The sequence below is a fragment of the Hydra viridissima genome, unplaced genomic scaffold, assembly GCF_058129835.1.
Source record: "Hydra viridissima isolate aposymbiotic clone 2 unplaced genomic scaffold, HvirCarnegie_v1 scaffold_124, whole genome shotgun sequence".
In the NCBI taxonomy this organism is placed as follows: Eukaryota; Metazoa; Cnidaria; class Hydrozoa; order Anthoathecata; family Hydridae; genus Hydra; species Hydra viridissima.
Genome location: NW_028324389.1, coordinates 10,178 through 28,878, shown reverse-complemented (window position 1 = coordinate 28,878; position 18,701 = coordinate 10,178). Strand labels below are relative to the sequence as shown.

The 18,701-nt window shown below is 35.1% G+C and overlaps 1 protein-coding gene across 1 annotated transcript; it reads right to left on the bottom strand.

Annotated features, from left to right (window-relative positions):
* Window positions 1-10,772: 10,772 nt before the first annotated feature.
* LOC149875874 (uncharacterized) lies at window positions 10,773-17,499 on the bottom strand. Its single transcript, XM_090076101.1, has 4 exons — window positions 17,447-17,499; window positions 11,384-14,201; window positions 11,085-11,150; window positions 10,773-10,825 (listed from the first exon to the last, which is right to left on the bottom strand). Exons 2-4 carry the CDS (start codon window positions 13,152-13,154, stop codon window positions 10,773-10,775), a joined length of 1,890 nt encoding a protein of 629 aa, XP_089932227.1. The 5' UTR covers window positions 13,155-14,201; window positions 17,447-17,499.
* Window positions 17,500-18,701: the final 1,202 nt, after the last annotated feature.

The following is an 18,701-nucleotide window of genomic DNA, read 5'->3' as shown; positions in this document are numbered from 1 at the left end:
AAACGTGACGTTGAGGGGGGGGAGGGGGGTACTTAAGGACAGCAGACCGACCAATGGCACGCTTAGGAGAGACCCACGTGAATGCTACATTTTCTTTCTATGTACGCTGAATCCGCTCAAAGTCTGGAATTTCCAGCATTCACGTGTCATCACTCCAGCCACCAGATTGGCCCACACTTTGCACACTTTCAAGACTAGAAACTCACTTGTGCTCAATTTGAGCAAAAAAAAAAAAAAACTAAGTCTCGCATGGCGACAACTTTTCCAAAAGCAAACAAAGGCAAACGAAGGCAAACGAAGAAAAAACAAAAACAAATAAACAAAAACAAAACCGAATAGGGAGAGAGAGAGTGAGTCGACTCATTTCTTTCGACTGCCTTAAACGAGAAGTCTAAAACGTTTAAAAGTTGAAAACTAAGTTTTTTAAATGAACTGCACCGAAAAAACTTTACGACAGTTTAGCTGGTTAAAAACGCAGAGGAAAATATTTTATAAAATTTAAGCGTTCTAAAGATGTCCATTTTTGTTTTTGTTTTTTTTATTTTGGTTTGTTTCTGGCTTGTTTCTTTCTTTAAATTCTAGCGATCGAGCATATTTGAACGGTTTCATCAACCTGTCGGCGCACGTGCTCGAGAGCTAGAACTTTGATTGCTTTTGTTGTTGAGAATTGAGAATGTCCGAGCAGGTTTTTTTATCGATTTCATCGCTTGTGGCGAGGCAAAAATCAAAACGCTTTTTGGACGAAAGAAAAGAGATTAAAAGGAAAAAAGAGAAGAAAAAAAAAACAAAAAAATAGGTTATGTGTTATGAACATTTATTTTCTCACGCGATGACGTCTAGTTTTGTTAGAGTAATTAAAATATGGTATCAAGTTTGTAATTTCTATCTTATTTTTAGTTACGGATAATTGCCAATTATGTCACGTTTAGTATACACAACGCTGTTTTCTTAATAGCAATATGATACAAACAAGTTATAAAAAAAAAAGCGTTCGCTCGATCTTCCTTAGTCAGTTGAACAAAAAGAAATTTTCACAACATATGATTGATTTGGTTGTCCTAGCAAGCTGTTTTAGCAAACGACTAGAGGTTGCAACTGTTGTTCATTGAAAACGAAAAATCTAGCGTCAGCAAGAAATTTTTGAATACATAATGTACACAAAAGTGGCACTTACAAATGAAAATGTAAAAAAAAACTGTTTACCTTGATGCCAGACTCGCAGAGATGTTGTCGCTCGTTGCTATCGACTGCGAACAGCTTTGTTGTTTTTCGAAGTGCCTCTTCATTCTACTTATAGCCGAAGTTTTGGCTTCGAAAAAAAATACGAACGTCGTTAAGCTCAACGAGCTGCTTTAATTGTTGTTCGTGCGAAAACGAAATGCTTAAAACGGATAAAAGTGTTGGCGTAATTACACTTTTCGACCGCGATGCAGTTTGTCAACTCTAGCGTACTTTTTTGGCTCGTGGAGCAAAAGCCTCATGATAATAGCAAAGGCTTAAAATGTCTTAACATGTCAGCAAAGGCTTAATATGCTTAATAAACTGTGGTTAAGCTTTTGCGGTGCAGTTCATTTACAACTTAATTTGCAACTTGCTGGCACAAGCAAACGTTTATGACTTCTCGTTTAAGACAGTTGAGCGAAATCAGTCGACTCACTCATTCTCCCTTTTCTGTTTTGTTTTTGTTTTGTTTTTTTGTTTTTGTTTTTGTTTTTGTTTGTTTTTTTTTTTTCTTTGTTTGTCTTTTGTTTAAAATGTAAAAAACTCGAAAGGAAAGTTGTTGCTTTGTTTGCTTATTGAAAGTTTTCGCCAGTTGCAAGACTTAGTTTTGTTTTTGTTTACTTATTAAAATATCGAGGAAAATATTTGAGGACATCGCATTCTAATGGTGCCTTTATAACAACATCTAACGATTTAACGTTTAATGTTGTGCTCAAAAAAAAAATTCCTTTTATATCTCTCAATGGTCTCCAACGATAAAACTGCCGACCAATCGCAACGATTAAACAGCCAACCAATGGCAGCTCAATGGTCTCCAAACAAGAGACTGCCGACCAATGGCAGCTCAGTGGTTTGAGAAGTGAGATCATTCGATTTCCTTTTATTATCTCCAGTTTGAACTAGTGCTTGGCTTGTGGTGCAGAAACTAAAACTTCCCGTTTTTGTATTTTGTTTTGAATTTCTTTGCTTTGAGCTTTTTAATCGATCGATAGCTTTAGGAGAAAAGAAGAAACCCCTCTGACGAAGTCTTGGCTTTTTTAAAAACGCTCAAATTTTGGCAAACAAATCTCATACGAAACGCTACTTTGATGTCAAGCTTTCGTTACTCCCTACTCCCTTCTAGCGGAGGGCGGCAAAAAGGTGTTGCATCCTAGAGCTAAAAGTGAGGAGGGAAGCAAGTTTTTTTTTCGTTTTGTTTGCTTTTTTATGTTTTTTGTTTTTTTGAGGGGGGAGAGTTAGAGGGTAAGGGGGTTAGGATTAGAGGGGGTTGGGGTTACGGTTTGGAAACCTGGGGACGAGGATATCAAGCAGGAGTTTAGTGTTAAGGTTAAAGGGCCCACGAGGGGCGTCCTTCAATTGTAAAATGCCTTTAGACGCACGTGTCTAGTCGTCTCGTTGCATCGACCTAGAGGAGTTTTCTGATAGATCTTGCGCTTTGGGCTCAGTTAATCGGTCTGTATCCATTGTAAACACGGTGTCTGCCGTTAGAAAATCGTTAACCAGGCGTTTGTGAGCTTTAACAACCATCCCTTTGAGTTTAAAACGAACGTTTCTTCAAAAGCCACTCGAGATGGAGGTACTCACGGAGGTTTGTTACGGTAACAACCCTGTGGTTTGCCATCTTCTTTCTTTCCGCAGCGTCGCAAACGCATCGGCCGGTCTCTTAGGTGACGAAAAAACGTCTGATCTCTCGACTGGAATGCTTAACGTACTAAGATTAGTAGAGTTAGTACTAAGAGTTGCATCTGGCCGCCGTAATTTTCTTCGATGATGTCTTGAAAATTTCGTGACGTCGTTTTCAAACCTCTAGGGTCGATTTTAACCTTCGACCTTAAAGTCGATTTTAGCCTTCGGTGTGGCTCTGTACAACTTTTGCGGTGAAAAAGCTTGCGCGGAGTCTACAGTTGTATTTAGCCGACAGACGCTGGCAACGCAGAAACAGAATGACTCTTGGGCGGCGCAAACCGAGCGTTCAGCAAATTTCTAGCATTTTACGTCAAAGCGGACAATCTGCACGACAAATAAAGCTAACTTTCTCGTTGCAACAGTTAGTCACTGGATCGTTGGACGAGTGTGTACAGCTGTTTTGCGTCGAAAGCCGACCGGTGGTCGGATGCGACTCTTCTTTTCATTCGAAAATCAGAACCTGGCCATCAGTCGTGTATCACCATCGAATGCTTAATGTAGTGATTTCTCGAAACGACAAAAGCTTGTAAAACAAACAGCTTCGCTGTACTGTTGCCTAATATGTTAACGGATGGCCAGGAACAACCTTGGTCTGTAATGAATGAGTTCGTTTTTCCATTCGAGGCACTAATTACTGCAGTTTTAAAAGTCACCTAAAGTATAAGCTCATCTCTCCATTCAAGAAAAACAAGCATCAGAGTTTCGGAAAGTTTGCATGCACGACACCACCATCGATGATACTTAAACAAACAGAAAATGAATTGCAAAACAGAACCACTGAATTGCAAAACATAACAACGGACAGCTTGTAAAATGCATGGTGATGAGCTTCTTCAATCCAATCAAGGAACCAAGCATCACAGTTTCGGCAATGGTGCATGTGCAAATCAGCAAACTGTGATACTTAATCAAACAACTTCACTGTTTTGCTTAGTTTAAGAACGGATGGCTAAGAACAACCTCGTTAGTGAGTATGAAGTCATCTCTTCATTCCAGGAATTAATAATAATCAGAGTTTTAGAAGTCTCTTACGTGCGATACTACTATCAACGGTACTTAATCAAACAGCCTCTCAGAATGGCCTAGTTTGAGAACGGAAGGCTAGGAACAACCTTAGTAGTGAGTCATCAGTTCAACTTTTCATTCAAGGAATTATCATCTAAAATCTGAAAAATAAAAAGAAGAGCTCTTTGTTAGAAGTTCTTATTTTTATTTTTCCTCAACTTCTATTTCTTTTCTTTTTTTACTTTTTTTTTTTTAATGATAGTTTTTCTTTTTTTTTATCTATTTTGTTCGTTTAAATTAATACAACAGGCGTTTTAGGTCGTTTCTGTAACATTATTTAACACTTTAAATTGTAATAAATATTTGAACAGAAGAAAATCCCTTTCGTAACGTTAAAATGTCATAAGAACATTTCATCTTTACCAAATACGCTTGTAAAAATAGTTTCACTTTTAAAGTTTGTTGTATATGTCTTTTAATTTAGTGAATCGCAATTTGGATTTTCTTAGGCGCACATCTACTTTAGTTGCTTTTTCTTAAAGAAAGGTCACCAGAGTTTTCTTACACAGCCCCTGCAGCATAATCTTTAACAAAATACTCTTTTGAAAAGTTTTACATTGAAATAAACAAAAGCCATTTGCGTAAGTAGAGATAACTTAGAGAATAAAAAGTGCATAAACGCCTCGCTACTTTGATGAAGAAGAACGGATGACTAAATGCAACTTTTTAATTTCGTGTGCTATCTCTTTCGATTAAGGTACTTTTTGAATATTTTTTTCAAAGAAATGTTAGCGTAGTTTTCCTTTTTTAAATTTAAATCATGTTTAAAGGTAGTTTTTGAATGTTTTTTCAAAGAAATGTTAGCGTAGTTTTCATCTATTAAATTTAAATCATGTTAAAGGTAGTTTTTGAATGTTTTTTCAAAGAAATGTTAGCGTAGTTTTCATCTATTAAATCTAAATCATGTTTAAAGGTAGTTTTCGAATATTTTTTCAAAGAATTGTTAGCGTAGTTTTCCTCTTTTAGATCTAGCTTATGTTTAAGGTAGTTTTTGAGTATTTTTTCAAAGAAAAGTTAGCGTAGTTTTCCTCTTTTAGATCTAGCTTATGTTTAAGGTAGTTTTGAGTATTTTTTCAAAGAAAAGTTAGCGTAGTTTTCCTCTTTTAGATCTAGCTTATGTTTAAGGTTGTTTTAAATATTTTTTAAAGAAAAGTTAGCATAGTTTTCCTCTTTTGGATATAGCTTATGTTTAAGGTAGTTTTTAAATATTTTTTTAAAAGAAAGTTAGCGTAGTTTTCCTCCTTTAGATCTAGCTTATAATTCAGGTAGTTTTTGAATATTTTTTCAAATAAAAATTAGCAAAGTATAGTTTATTTAGCATGACATCACAAAATACTAAACTCAAAAAGGCAAGATAAAGTATAAGATAAACGTAAAATAAGATATAGATGAAACAAATGTTAGGCTGCATAAATCAAAAACTGCATTGCCTATCATAAACACAAATGTCTAGTGAGAGCTTTTAAAGGTCGTTCTTTTCGTCTTTTAATTTGGTGAATCGCGATTTGAATTTTCTAAGGCGCACATGTCTTTCAGTTGCTTTTTTCTTAAGGAAGGTCGCCAGAGTTTTTTTACGCAGCTCCTGCAGCATAATCTTTAACAAAATACTCTTTTGTATATCATTACATAGAAATAAACAAAAACCATATGCGTAAACAGAGATAAATTAGAACGCAAAAGTGCATAAAAAGCCTCCGCTACTTTGCTATAGAAGAAGTGGATGACTAGATACAACTTTGTAAATTCGTGCACTACCTCAATGGATTAAGGTATTTTTCGAAAGTTTTTTAAAGCATAAATAGCGTAGTCTTCCTCTTTTAAATCTAGCTTATGTCTAAGGCAGTTTTTGAATAGATTTTCAAAGAAAATCTCTCTGTACTTTTCCACTTTTAAGTTTAGCTTATGTAGCTTGACAAAACAACACACAAACAGACAAGATAAAGTATCAGATAAACGTAAAATAAAATATAAATGAAACTAAAGTTAGGCTGCATAAAAAACAAACAACTTAATAATCTACTAGACATGTTTAAGTTGAATTAAGTAAAGTCCTTTGCGCAAATTTGGGTAAATAAGAGAGTAAAAATCCATAAAAAGAAGAAGTGGATGAGTAGATACAATTTTTTAAATTTGTGTGCTATCTCTATTGAATAAGGTAGTTTTCGAGAGTTTTTTCAAAGCAAAATTAGCGTAGTGTTCCTCTTTTAAATTCTAGATTATCTCAAAAATAGATTTCGAATAGTTTTTCAAAGAAAGGTTAGCGCAGCTTTCCTCTTTTAACATTAGCTTATGTAGCTTGACATCACAGAACACAAAAAGATAAAATAAAATATAAGACAAACGTAAAATGAAAAATAGATGTAGCTAAAGTTAGGCAGCATAAAAAACCAACAACATAATAATCTACTAGGCATGTTTAAATTGAATTAGAATAAAATCCTTTGCGCAAAAATAGGTATGTTAGAGAGTAAAAGCGCATAGAAAGCCTCGCTACTTTGCTGTGAAAGAAGTGGATGACTAGATACAACTTTTTAAAATCCTGTGCTATCTCTATCGATTAAGGTAGTTTTCGAAAGATTTTTCAAAGCAAAAATAGCGTAGTCTTTCTCTTTTAAATCTAGATTATGTCTAAGGTAGTTTTTGAACAGCATTTTCAAAGAAAGGTTAGCGTAGCTTTCCTCTTTTAAGTTAGCTTATGTAGCTTGACATCACAAAACACAAAATTCAAAAAGACAAAATAAAATATAAGATAAACGTAAAATAAAATATAGATGAAGCTAAAGTTAGACTGCATAAAAAAACAACAACGTAATAACCTACTAGAATCTAATAAAACCCTATGCACAAATGTAGGTATGTTAGAGAGTAAAAGTGCATAATAAGCCTCGCTACTTTGTTTAAGGTAGTTTTTGAATAGTTTTTCAAGAAAGCTTAGCGTAGTTTTCCTCTTTAAAGTTTGGCTTATGTAGCTTGACATCACAAAACACAAAACACTAAAAGGAAAGGTAATATAAAAGTTAATCGTAAAATAAAATGTAGGTGAAATAAATGTTAGGCTGCATAAAAGGAAAAAAAAAATCGTAACATAATAATCTTCTATATATGTTTGGATTGAATTAAATGAATTCCTTTGCGTAAATATAAGCAAACTAGTGAGAAAAAGTGCATAAAGAGCCTCGCTACTTTGCTGCAGAAGTAGTGGATGACTATATGCAATTTTTAAATCGTGTGTGCTATCTCTATCGATTAAGGTAGTTTTCGAAAGTTTTTTCAAAGTAAAAATAGTGTAGTTTTCCTCTTTTAAATCTAGCTTTTGTCTAGGGTAGTTTATGAATAGATTTTCCAAAGAAAGGTTAGCGTAGCATTCCACTTTTAAGTTTAGCTTAAGTTGCTTGGCATCACAAAACTCAAAACTCAAAAAGAAAAGATAAAATATATGATAAACCTAAAACATAATATAGATGAAACTAAAGTTAGGCTGCATAAAAAACCAACAACATAATAATCTACTAGGCATGTTTAAATTGAATTAAATAAAATCCTTTGCGCAAATGTAGGTATGTTAGAGAGTAAAAGGTGCATGAAAAGCCTCGCTACTTTGTTAAAGGTAGTTTTTGAATAGTTTTTCAAAGCAAGTTTAGCGTAGTTTTCCTCTTTTATGTTTAGACTATGTAGCTTGACATCACAGAACACAAAGCTCAAAAAGGCAAGATAAAATATAAGTTAATCGTAAAATATAGATGTAACAAAGTTTAGACTGCATAAAAAACCAACAACATAATAATCTACTAGGCATGTTTAAGTTGAATTAAATAATGTCCTTTGCGCAAATATAGGAAAGTTAGAGTAAAAATCCATAAAAAGCCTCGATACTTTGCTGAAGAAGAAGATGACTATATGCAACTTTTTAAAATTGTGAGCTATCTATATCGATTTAGGTCCTTTTTGAGTACTTTTTCAAAGAAAAGTTAGCGCAGTTTTCCCCTTTTAAGATTAGATTATGAAGCTTGACATAACAAAACACAAAACTAACAAAGGCAAGATAAAATATAAGGTAAACGCAATATAATGTATAGATGAAACTAAAGTTAGGCTGCATAAAACAAACGGGTAACAATACTCTTCTATGTATGTTTACATTGAGTTAAATAAAATCCTTTGCGCAAATATAGGTATGTTAGAGAATAAAAGTGCATAAAAAGCCTCAGTACTTTGCTGTAGAAGAAGTGGATGAGTAGATACAATTTTTTAAATTTGTGTGCTATCTCTATCGAATAAGTTAGTTTTCGAGAGTTTTTTCAAAGCAAAATTAGCGTAGTGTTCCTCTTTTAAATCTAGATTATCTCAAAAATAGATTTCGAATAGTTTTTCAAAGAAAGGTTAGCGCAGCTTTCCTCTTTTAACATTAGCTTATGTAGCTTGACATCACAGAACACAAAAAGATAAAATAAAATATAAGACAAACGTAAAATGAAAAATTAGATGTAGCTAAAGTTAGGCTGCATAAAAAACCAACAACATAATAATCTACTAGGCATGTTTAAATTGAATTAAATAAAATCCTTTGCGCAAAAATAGGTATGTTAGAGAGTAAAAGCGCATAAAAAGCCTCGCTACTTTGTTAAAGGTAGTTTTTGAATAGTTTTTCAAAGACAGGTTAGCGTAAATTTCCTCTTTAAAGTTTAGCTTATGTAGCTTGACATCACAAAATATAAAACTCAAAAAGACAAGATAAAATATAAGATAAACGCAAAATAAAATATAGATGAAACTAAAGTTAGGCTGCATACAAAACCAACAACATAATATTCTATCTAGTTATGTTAAATTGAATTAAATAAAATCCTTTACGCAAATATAGGTAAGTTAGAGAGTAAAAGTGCATAAAAAGCTTTACTTTGCTGAAGAAGAAGATGAATAGATGCAACTTTTTAAATTCGTGAGCTATCTCTATCGGTGTAAGGTAGTTTTTGAACAATTTTTCAAAGAAAAGTTAGCCTAGTTTTCTTCTTTTAAGTTTAAATTATGTAGCTTGACATCACAAAATACAAAACTCAAAAAGACAAGATAAAATATAAGATAAACGCAAAATAAAATATAGATGATAACTAAAGTTAGGCTGCATACAAAACCAACAACATAATATTCTACTAGAAAAGTTAGCCTAGTTTCCTTCTTTTAAGTTTAGATTATGTAGCTTGACATCACAAAACACAAAAAGGCAAGATAAAATACAAGGTAAACGTAAAATAAAATAGAAGTCAAACAAAAGTTAGGTTGCATAAATACAAAAACTGCATTGCCAAAAATAGAATTTGTTGTCTAGAAAGACCTTTTAAACTTTGTTTCTTTCGTTTTTTGACTTAGTGAATCGCGATCTGGTTTTTCTTAGGCGCGCTTGTTTCTTAGTTGTTTTTTTTGTAAAGAAACTTTATTCAGACGTTTTTTTTTACGCAACTCCTTTAACATTATTTTTAACAAAGTATTCTTTTATACGTGTTTACATTGAAATAAAACCCTTTGCGTAAATAGAGATAAATTAGAGAGCAAAAGTACATAAAAAGCCTCGCTACTTTGCAGAAGAAGAATTGGATGGCAAGATTCGTGTGCTTTCTCTTTCGTTTAAGGTACTTCTTGAATATTTTTTCAAAGAAAAGTTAGCGTAGTTTTCCCCTTTTAAGTTTAGCTTACGCAGCTTGACATCACAAAACGCAAAAACCAATAAGGCATGATAAAATACAAGATAAACGTAAAATAAAATAGAAGTGAAACAAAAGTTAGACTGCATAAAAACAAAAAAAAAAAAAAAAACATAATATACTTCTATGTATGTTTACATTGATCTAAACAAAATCCTTTGTGTAAAGATATGAAAAAATAGAGAGTAAGAGTTCATAAAAAAGCCTCGCTATTTTGCTGAAGAAGAAATGGATGTCTAGATCTTTTAAAATAAGGAACTTTTTGATTTCTTTTTCCGAAAAATGGTTGGAGCAGTTTTCCTTTTTTAAATTTCACTTATGCAGTTTAACATCACAGGAAATATTATTTTGCTTTTTAACAAACTCTTAAAAACATCAGAAGTAATTCTAAATGCAACTCTATTAAAAGTTTTCACAGAATAACAAAACGACTTCTTTTTTTTTTTTTTAAAGATAAAAAAAAGTTTGAACTATCTTTAAATAAGAAATGTGAGAACAGTTTAACAGAACTTCTTGTTTATTATGTCTTTAGCGAAACAGATAAAAATATTTGCAAAAGCATAGATAAAACAAACTACACAAAAGGCCCATCTTTATTGCCAAACTGAACAAACTTATCTAAACTACATAAATGGTTTCACGATATTGCCATATTGAACAAACTTTTCTAAACTACCCTCTTTTTGAATTTTTAGCTTCATGTTTTTAATTTTGTCTTTAATATGGCTTTGGTAGGAGTACTTTTGCAAGACATGAATGAGCTTGTCACTGCTATGATTTGCCAAGATGCCAAGGTAATCTTTGTACGAGCAACTTGAGCTTACATCTGTAAACACGTCTTGCAAGATGTATGCCAACACCAAAGCTGCACATCGTGGAAAACTTCTGGTGTTGAACCATTCGTTGTGGCCAGGGCAAGCATTCAGCTCTTCAACTATTTCATCTAAAATTTTACAAACTCAAGTCATAACACAAAGTGATTAAATCAAATATTCATTTGGTTCTGAAGTAAGACAAGATTTATTCTGTTTTTTTATTTATTTTTTTTTTGTTGACCTTATTGTTTGCACTGATAGCAATAACTGGTTTTTGAAAGATTACCTAAATGGCATTGGCTAACTTCTGCTTTGTTTTCCTTTTTGGCTGAGTTGATCCTGAAATAAAATAAAACCATGTTCATTTTTCTAATTCATAAAAACCATCAACAGTTTCTAAGTGTTAGAGATGATAACAAGCTGTGCATGATTTCTAACGGTGATGTTTCTAACTTCATCATTAGAAATCGGGTAGACACAACTTTCTAAAAGTGCACTTAGCAATGATGGCTAGTTTTTGTTAACAGTTAACCATCTGAAATTGTGCAAGAAGAGGTTTGTGTTTATATATCTTTGTATAAATTAGGTTTTACATTACCGATGAGTTCTTGAGTGAAAGATGGCATTTCCAACTTGATTTTTTTTCTTCTTGGATCTTTTACTTCTAAAACATAATCAGTTTTAGTATCATTCACTTGTATAAACATTTAAGCAATCACAGAATTAGTCCTGCAACAAATACATACACACTTCTGTGTTGTTTTTTTGTTTTGTTTTGTTTTTTTTACAGCTCTAACAATAACAATAGGGCAAGGAGTTGATTTGGGCATTTTCATTTTTTGAAAGCGTGTTGAGATTTGCATAAAAATCAAAAATCAAAAATCAAAAAGAATTTACCTCTGGATGTAGAGGCAAGACTTTGGCTAAATAGGCTACCAACAGATTGAACAGCATAAGGTGAGAGCTGCTTTGCAAGAACAGTACCAGCCTGTTGGACAGGAACAGCTGAAACTGGATCAGATGAAAGAAACAAACTGGGTTTGGCCAATGTTTGCTGAAAAGCAACAAGGCTAGGAGTCAGAGGAACAGAAAAGACCTCTTTTGAAGGACAGAAAGCGACTTGCTGAGAAGGAGAAGCAGAAACAGGTTTGGCAACCACTTGCTCATTAAAGTTAACTGGAGAAAGTTTTGCATGGTGTTCAATAAAATCCGGTTCATCAGGAAATAATGTTAATGCAAGAGGAGAACAAGCTGTGCCAACAGGAACAGCTAGAGTCTGATCTACATCCATACAAACAGCTTGTTCGTTAGGAACTAGTTGTGCAAGAGCAGGGGATAGTTCAAGAACTGGACCAGCGATTGTTTGTTCAGATGGAACAGACGAAACAGGAGTTGAGGTAGGTTCACACAAGAAATCTACGGCATGGTCGTTGCTATCCTCTAAAGGAACATTGTTTTCTACAGCTGGAGAAAACGGAACCACTGTGGTACAGCTGAAAGTAGCAGCACATTCTTCAGAGTCAGAACCGGAGTCTAAATCTTCCTCAAAGATGTCCTCAACCTCATGAAAACCGTACTCCTCTGCATTAGTTTGGAGCCAGTCCATCACATCCTTCTCCTTCTTTGGTGGTCTCTCAGACTTTTCAACAGTCAAAGACTCTATGACTCCGAAGGACTGTCCGATGCCCAGGGCAAAGCGCAACTCCTCTGCAGCGTTCCACTGGGACACATAAAAGCTATCCATTGTGTTCCTGCTGTGCTTCATGTAGAGTGTAGCAAACCGCTCGCGATCTTCTTTGCTGTTGTTGGCAAAGTAAGTGGCTATCGAACCGCGAATGCAAGTGGGAGTAAGACGCTTCATGGGAATGTTTACTTGGCTTTTTCTGAAGCAGGACGTCAGGCAAGAGGAGATAGCAGAGGAACCCATCTGGTAAACAGGCACTCTAGTTGCACCGAGTGTCACACATTCGTCTTTGTTGGGTCTCATCGATGGAAAAAGGGGCCTGTAGCAGTCGCTCAACTCCAAAACAGTCTTGGTGTCTGCAGCCATGTAGTGAGAGTCGTTGACAAGAAGGTCTCTGTATCTCAGCAAATAAATATCGATCAACACTTTCAAGTCGTTCGGCACTAGAATGTTTTTGGCTCCGTACTTGTATGCTGTTTTGTAGCGCTCTTGCACAATGCAATATCCACACTCACTCTTCTCAGCAGCCATGTAGTCTCTAATGTTTAAAAGAGCAATGTTAGATTTTCTTAAACTGTTAATTACAGTGACAGAGAGCAGAAGATGGTTTCGTAGAGACACAGCATTGTCTCTAGTCGGTGTAAGAGACGGCTTTCTAATCGATTCCACTAACTGTCTTACGTATGCAGACTTGCCATATTCGTTCAGCAAACTGACATTGATGATGTTGATGCATTTTTTGCTTTTCACAAGGCTCCTCCTCAAAGAACGAAAGGGCCTCAGCACTTTTTGTAACTCCTCCACCTTGCAGCGCAAACGTCGGATGGCCTCATGAGAAAGTCCGAAATAGACATTCCTGGCTTCACTGAAACGAAACAGGAGACAAAGGTAGACAAGGCGGTTGTACAACGTGTGACAAGACATGGCTTTTGTTTGGTCAAGTTCACTCAGCTTGGAATTGAGCTGAATGTTTTTAAAGTGCATGGAAAAGTATCTATCCTCCAAAACGTTGGAATTGGTGAGAGCGTTCGGGTGCAGCGTCAGCGTGCTGTCACAACATGTCAATATTTCAACAACTGCATTTTTGTAGATCTTTGCTTGTGACAAAGTGTTGTTGTTGGCTACCACAAGCCACTTTTCAAAATCTCTGAAGAGCTCATCTGCTGACTGGTAATAAAAGTGAAAAGCATCTTTGTCCAGCTGAAACAAGAGTCTCTTATCTTCTGTCAAGACGGAGGAGTTGGAAACCAAGTGCTTTAAGGAATTAAAATCAGAGTCTAGGACGGATTCGGTGTTCAGCTCTTTGTTTTCTACAGAGGTGCAGTGGTTTGCAGAAGGAGCCTCGGACGAACCAGCAACTGATGAGGGCAAGCTTAAAAGAGGATCAGAGGAAGAACCGGAGAAGAAAAAGAGGAGGAAGGCCCAGGAGCAGAGGATGCAGAGCCTGATGCAGACGCTTGTTCAGCTACTGGCTTAATACCAAAGAAGGCAGGTCGAATAAATTGAGGGACATAGAGCTTGTCGTTGTCGTATCGCTTTGCCTCTGCAATCTTTTGTTTGATCGTCTTGGAATCGTAGAAATGATTCTCTTTCAAGTGTATGTCCAGTCGGTCGTAATACTTCCAACATTGCAAACAGGGGTAAGGTTTTGGACAGCCGGACTTGCGTTCGAGACGAGCATGCTGAAACTTCCTGACCATTGCAGAGTAAAAGATGGAAGCTTCATCCAAAGTCCAAGAATGATCTTTTTTAGTCAAGTGTCTTTTAATGCTTGTGGAGGAATGTTTGCACAAAGGCATCGGACAGCTAACAGCGTACCTCTTCTTGGTACCATAGAAAGGTACAACCCTGTTTACGGAGCCACACGCTGCAACTAATGCGGCCCTGACTTTGTTTTTGAGCTTTAAGTCTCTCTGTTCTTGTGACTGCCTTCTTTTCTTTTTTTCGCTTTAGAGTTCGGAGAAGGGGCAACAACAGTGTTGTTTTCTTGTGAAGAAGACATGTTCAGGTGTTTGTTTGCAACGGTTTATGCTAAAAAAAAGAAGACAGTTAGTGAGAGTGTTTTTCTTCTGCCTGCATCCTGGAATCCTGGAATGTTTACAACTGCAGGGAAGAGCTGTGTTTTTTCGAATCCTCTGCAAAAGAGAAAAAAGAAAGAAAAGAGAGCAACAAGAAGAAACAAAGTTTCCACTAGCAAATGAAAAAGAATGAGAGCAACTAGCATTACATGCATGGTGGCAGCAGTGATTGCTATTATGAGAAGGAGAATGAGAAAAAAAAAAAAAAAAAGAAACAAATAAATAAAGAGATGGAGTTTGAGAGGATCTCGCAACCATATGACTCAAAGAAAGAAACTGTGTTGAAAAAAGGCAAGAGAGGGCAAATAGAACTTGCTAACAAGGACAAATGACAGACATAACTACAACAGTAACAACTCTCATTGCAAGCATAATAACAACAGCATCAGCATCACTGACTCAGAGAGTGTTGACATAACAAAAAAGAAAACAAAAGTACAAGCCAAGTGGGGGAACATTAACAAACACTCATTGCAACTATAACAACAACAACAACAACAGCAACAGCATCACTGACTCAGAGGGTATTGATAAAAAAAACAAGCAAAACAAAAACAAACAAAAAAACAAATAAAAAAACAAAACAAGCAAATTGGGTGAACAGTAACAACTCTCATTGCAAGCATAATAACAACAACAGCATCAGCATCAGCATCACTGACTCAGAGAGTGTTGACAAAATAAAATAGACAATAAGCAAGCAAAGTGGGTGAACAGTAACAACTCTCACTGCAAGCATAATAACAACAACAGCATCAGCATCAGCATCACTGACTCAGAGAGTGTTGATAAAATAAAACAGATTATAAACAAACAAAGTGGGTGAACAGTAACAGCTCTCATTGAAAGCATAATAACAACAACAGCATCACTAACTCAGAGGATATATAAAAAAACAAACAAACAAACAAACAAAACAAAAACAAAAAAAAAACAAGCAAAGTGGCTGAACAGTAACAGCTATCATTGCAAGTAAAATAACAACAACAGCATCAGCAACATCATCACTGACTCAGAGAGTGTGATAAAATAAAACAGATTAAAAAACAAGCAAAGTGGCTAAACAGTAACAACTATAAATACAAGTAAAATGACAAAAGCAGCAACAGCATCACTAACTCGCAGGGTGTTGATAAAAAAAAAGCAACAAACAAATAAAGCAAGCAAAGTGGGTGAACATTAACACTCATTGCAACTATAATAACACCAACAGCAACAGCATCAAGTGACTCAAAGGGTGTTGATAAACAAAAACAAAGGCACAAACAAAACAAGCAGAGTGGGTGAACATTAACAACACTTATTGCAAGCATAATAACAACAACAGCATCAGCATCACTGACTCAGAGAGTGTTGATAAAATAAAATAGATTATAAACATGCCAAGTTTGTGAACATTAACAAACACTCATTGCAACTATAACAACGACTACAGCAACAGCATCACTTACTCAGAGAGTGTTGAGAAAAAAAACAACAAAAAAAACAAAAAAACAAAACAGAAAACAGAAGTACAAGCCAAGGGGGGGAACATTAACAAACACTCATTGCAACTATAACAACAACAACAGCAACAGCATCACTTACTCAGAGGATATTGATAAAAAAAACAAACAAACAAACAAACAAAACAAGCAAAGTGGCTGAACAGTAACAGCTATCATTGCAAGTAAAATAACAACAACAGCATCAGCAACATCATCACTGACTCAGAGAGTGGTGATAAAATAAAACAGATTAAAAAACAAGCAAAGTGGCTGAACAGTAACAACTATAAATACAAGTAAAATGACAAAAGCAGCAACAGCATCACTAACTCGCAGGGTGTTGATAAAAAAAAAAAGCAACAAACAAACAAAGCAAGCAAAGTGGGTGAACATTAACACTCATTGCAACTATAATAACACCAACAGCAACAGCATCAGTGACTCAAAGGGTGTTGATAAACAAAAACAAAAGCACAAACAAAACAAGCAAAGTGGGTGAACATTAGCAACACTTATTGCAAGCACAATAACAACAACAGCATCAGCATCACTGACTCAGAGAGTGTTGATAAAACAAAATAGATTATAAACAAGCCAAGTTGGTGAACATTAACAAACACTCATTGCAACTGTAATAAGAACAACAGCAACAGCATCACTGACACAAAGGGTGTTGATAAACAAAAACAAAAACACAAGCAAAGTGGGTGAACATTAACAACACTCATTGCAACTATAACAACAACAACAGCAACAGCATCACTGGCTCAAAGGGTGTTGATAAAATAAAGAAATAAAAACAAAACAAGCAAAGTGGGTGAACAGTAACAACTCCCATTGCAAGCATAATAACGACAACAGCAACAGCAACACCATCACTGACTCAGAGAGTGTTGATAAAATAAAATAGATTATAAACAAGCCAAGTTGGTGAACATTAACAAACACTCATTGCAACTATAACAACGACTACAGCAACAGCATCACTTACTCAGAGAGTGTTGAGAAAAAAAAAACAAAAACAAAAAAAAAACAAAACAAAACAGAAAACAAAAGTACAAGCCAAGTGGGGGAACATTAACAAACACTCATTGCAACTGTAACAACAACAACAGCAACAGCATCACTTACTCAGAGAGTGTTTATAAATAAAACAAAAAACAAAAACAAGAAACAAAAATACAAGCCAAGTGGGTGATTACTAACAGCGCTAACAGCAGCAACAACAGTGTCTTTAGAAACAACAAACAAGTACAACAGCAACAACTGCTTTTACAGAGTATAACAATAACAACAACATGGCACTAACAACAACAAAAGGGTTGGAATAAAAACCTGTAGGCAAAAGGAGAGCTGCATTCAGACAAGATCGATTACAAAGAGGCTCTTCTTTAGGACAGAGGAGAAACTGCTTTTGAGGGACAGAGGGACTTTTGTTGTTGTGGTTGTTGTTGTTGTTGTGCAGAAACCAACAAACTTTTATTGAACCGAATATAACCGAATATAACCGAAAGTCTTGTTTGCTTCTGTTTTGTGCCATCAAGAAGGGAAAACAAAACATCACAAAACAAACGAAGCAAACGAAACAAACAAACAAACAAACGAACGAAACAAACAAACAAAAAAAAAAAATTAAAAAAATTAACAAACAAACAAACAAACAAACAAGCAAACAAACAAAAACAAATAAGAAAAACAGAAAACGCAGTACCGAAACCTCGCCATTTTTTATCCTTCCTCAAGCTTTCTCTGGGCGCCAAAGACCGAGAAAGTTGAGCAAACGTGACGTTGAGGGGGGGGAGGGGGGTACTTAAGGACAGCAGACCGACCAATGGCACGCTTAGGAGAGACCCACGTGAATGCTACATTTTCTTTCTATGTACGCTGAATCCGCTCAAAGTCTGGAATTTCCAGCATTCACGTGTCATCACTCCAGCCACCAGATTGGCCCACACTTTGCACACTTTCAAGACTAGAAACTCACTTGTGCTCAATTTGAGCAAAAAAAAAAAAAAACTAAGTCTCGCATGGCGACAACTTTTCCAAAAGCAAACAAAGGCAAACGAAGGCAAACGAAGAAAAAACAAAAACAAATAAACAAAAACAAAACCGAATAGGGAGAGAGAGAGTGAGTCGACTCATTTCTTTCGACTGCCTTAAACGAGAAGTCTAAAACGTTTAAAAGTTGAAAACTAAGTTTTTTAAATGAACTGCACCGAAAAAACTTTACGACAGTTTAGCTGGTTAAAAACGCAGAGGAAAATATTTTATAAAATTTAAGCGTTCTAAAGATGTCCATTTTTGTTTTTGTTTTTTTTATTTTGGTTTGTTTCTGGCTTGTTTCTTTCTTTAAATTCTAGCGATCGAGCATATTTGAACGGTTTCATCAACCTGTCGGCGCACGTGCTCGAGAGCTAGAACTTTGATTGCTTTTGTTGTTGAGAATTGAGAATGTCCGAGCAGGTTTTTTTATCGATTTCATCGCTTGTGGCGAGGCAAAAATCAAAACGCTTTTTGGACGAAAGAAAAGAGATTAAAAGGAAAAAAGAGAAGAAAAAAAAAACAAAAAAATAGGTTATGTGTTATGAACATTTATTTTCTCACGCGATGACGTCTAGTTTTGTTAGAGTAATTAAAATATGGTATCAAGTTTGTAATTTCTATCTTATTTTTAGTTACGGATAATTGCCAATTATGTCACGTTTAGTATACACAACGCTGTTTTCTTAATAGCAATATGATACAAACAAGTTATAAAAAAAAAAGCGTTCGCTCGATCTTCCTTAGTCAGTTGAACAAAAAGAAATTTTCACAACATATGATTGATTTGGTTGTCCTAGCAAGCTGTTTTAGCAAACGACTAGAGGTTGCAACTGTTGTTCATTGAAAACGAAAAATCTAGCGTCAGCAAGAAATTTTTGAATACATAATGTACACAAAAGTGGCACTTACAAATGAAAATGTAA

Bases quoted from the DNA above. Each gene is read 5' to 3' on its own strand.
- LOC149875874 (XM_090076101.1), bottom strand. From the start codon at position 13,154: ATGCACTTTAAAAACATTCAGCTCAATTCCAAGCTGAGTGAACTTGAC. The intron at 11,151-11,383 runs GTAAATTCTTTT...ATTATGTTTTAG, and splicing joins TCTTGCCTCTACATCCAGAG to AAGTAAAAGATCCAAGAAGA. The intron at 10,826-11,084 runs GTAATGTAAAAC...ATTTTATTTCAG, and splicing joins TTTCACTCAAGAACTCATCG to GATCAACTCAGCCAAAAAGG.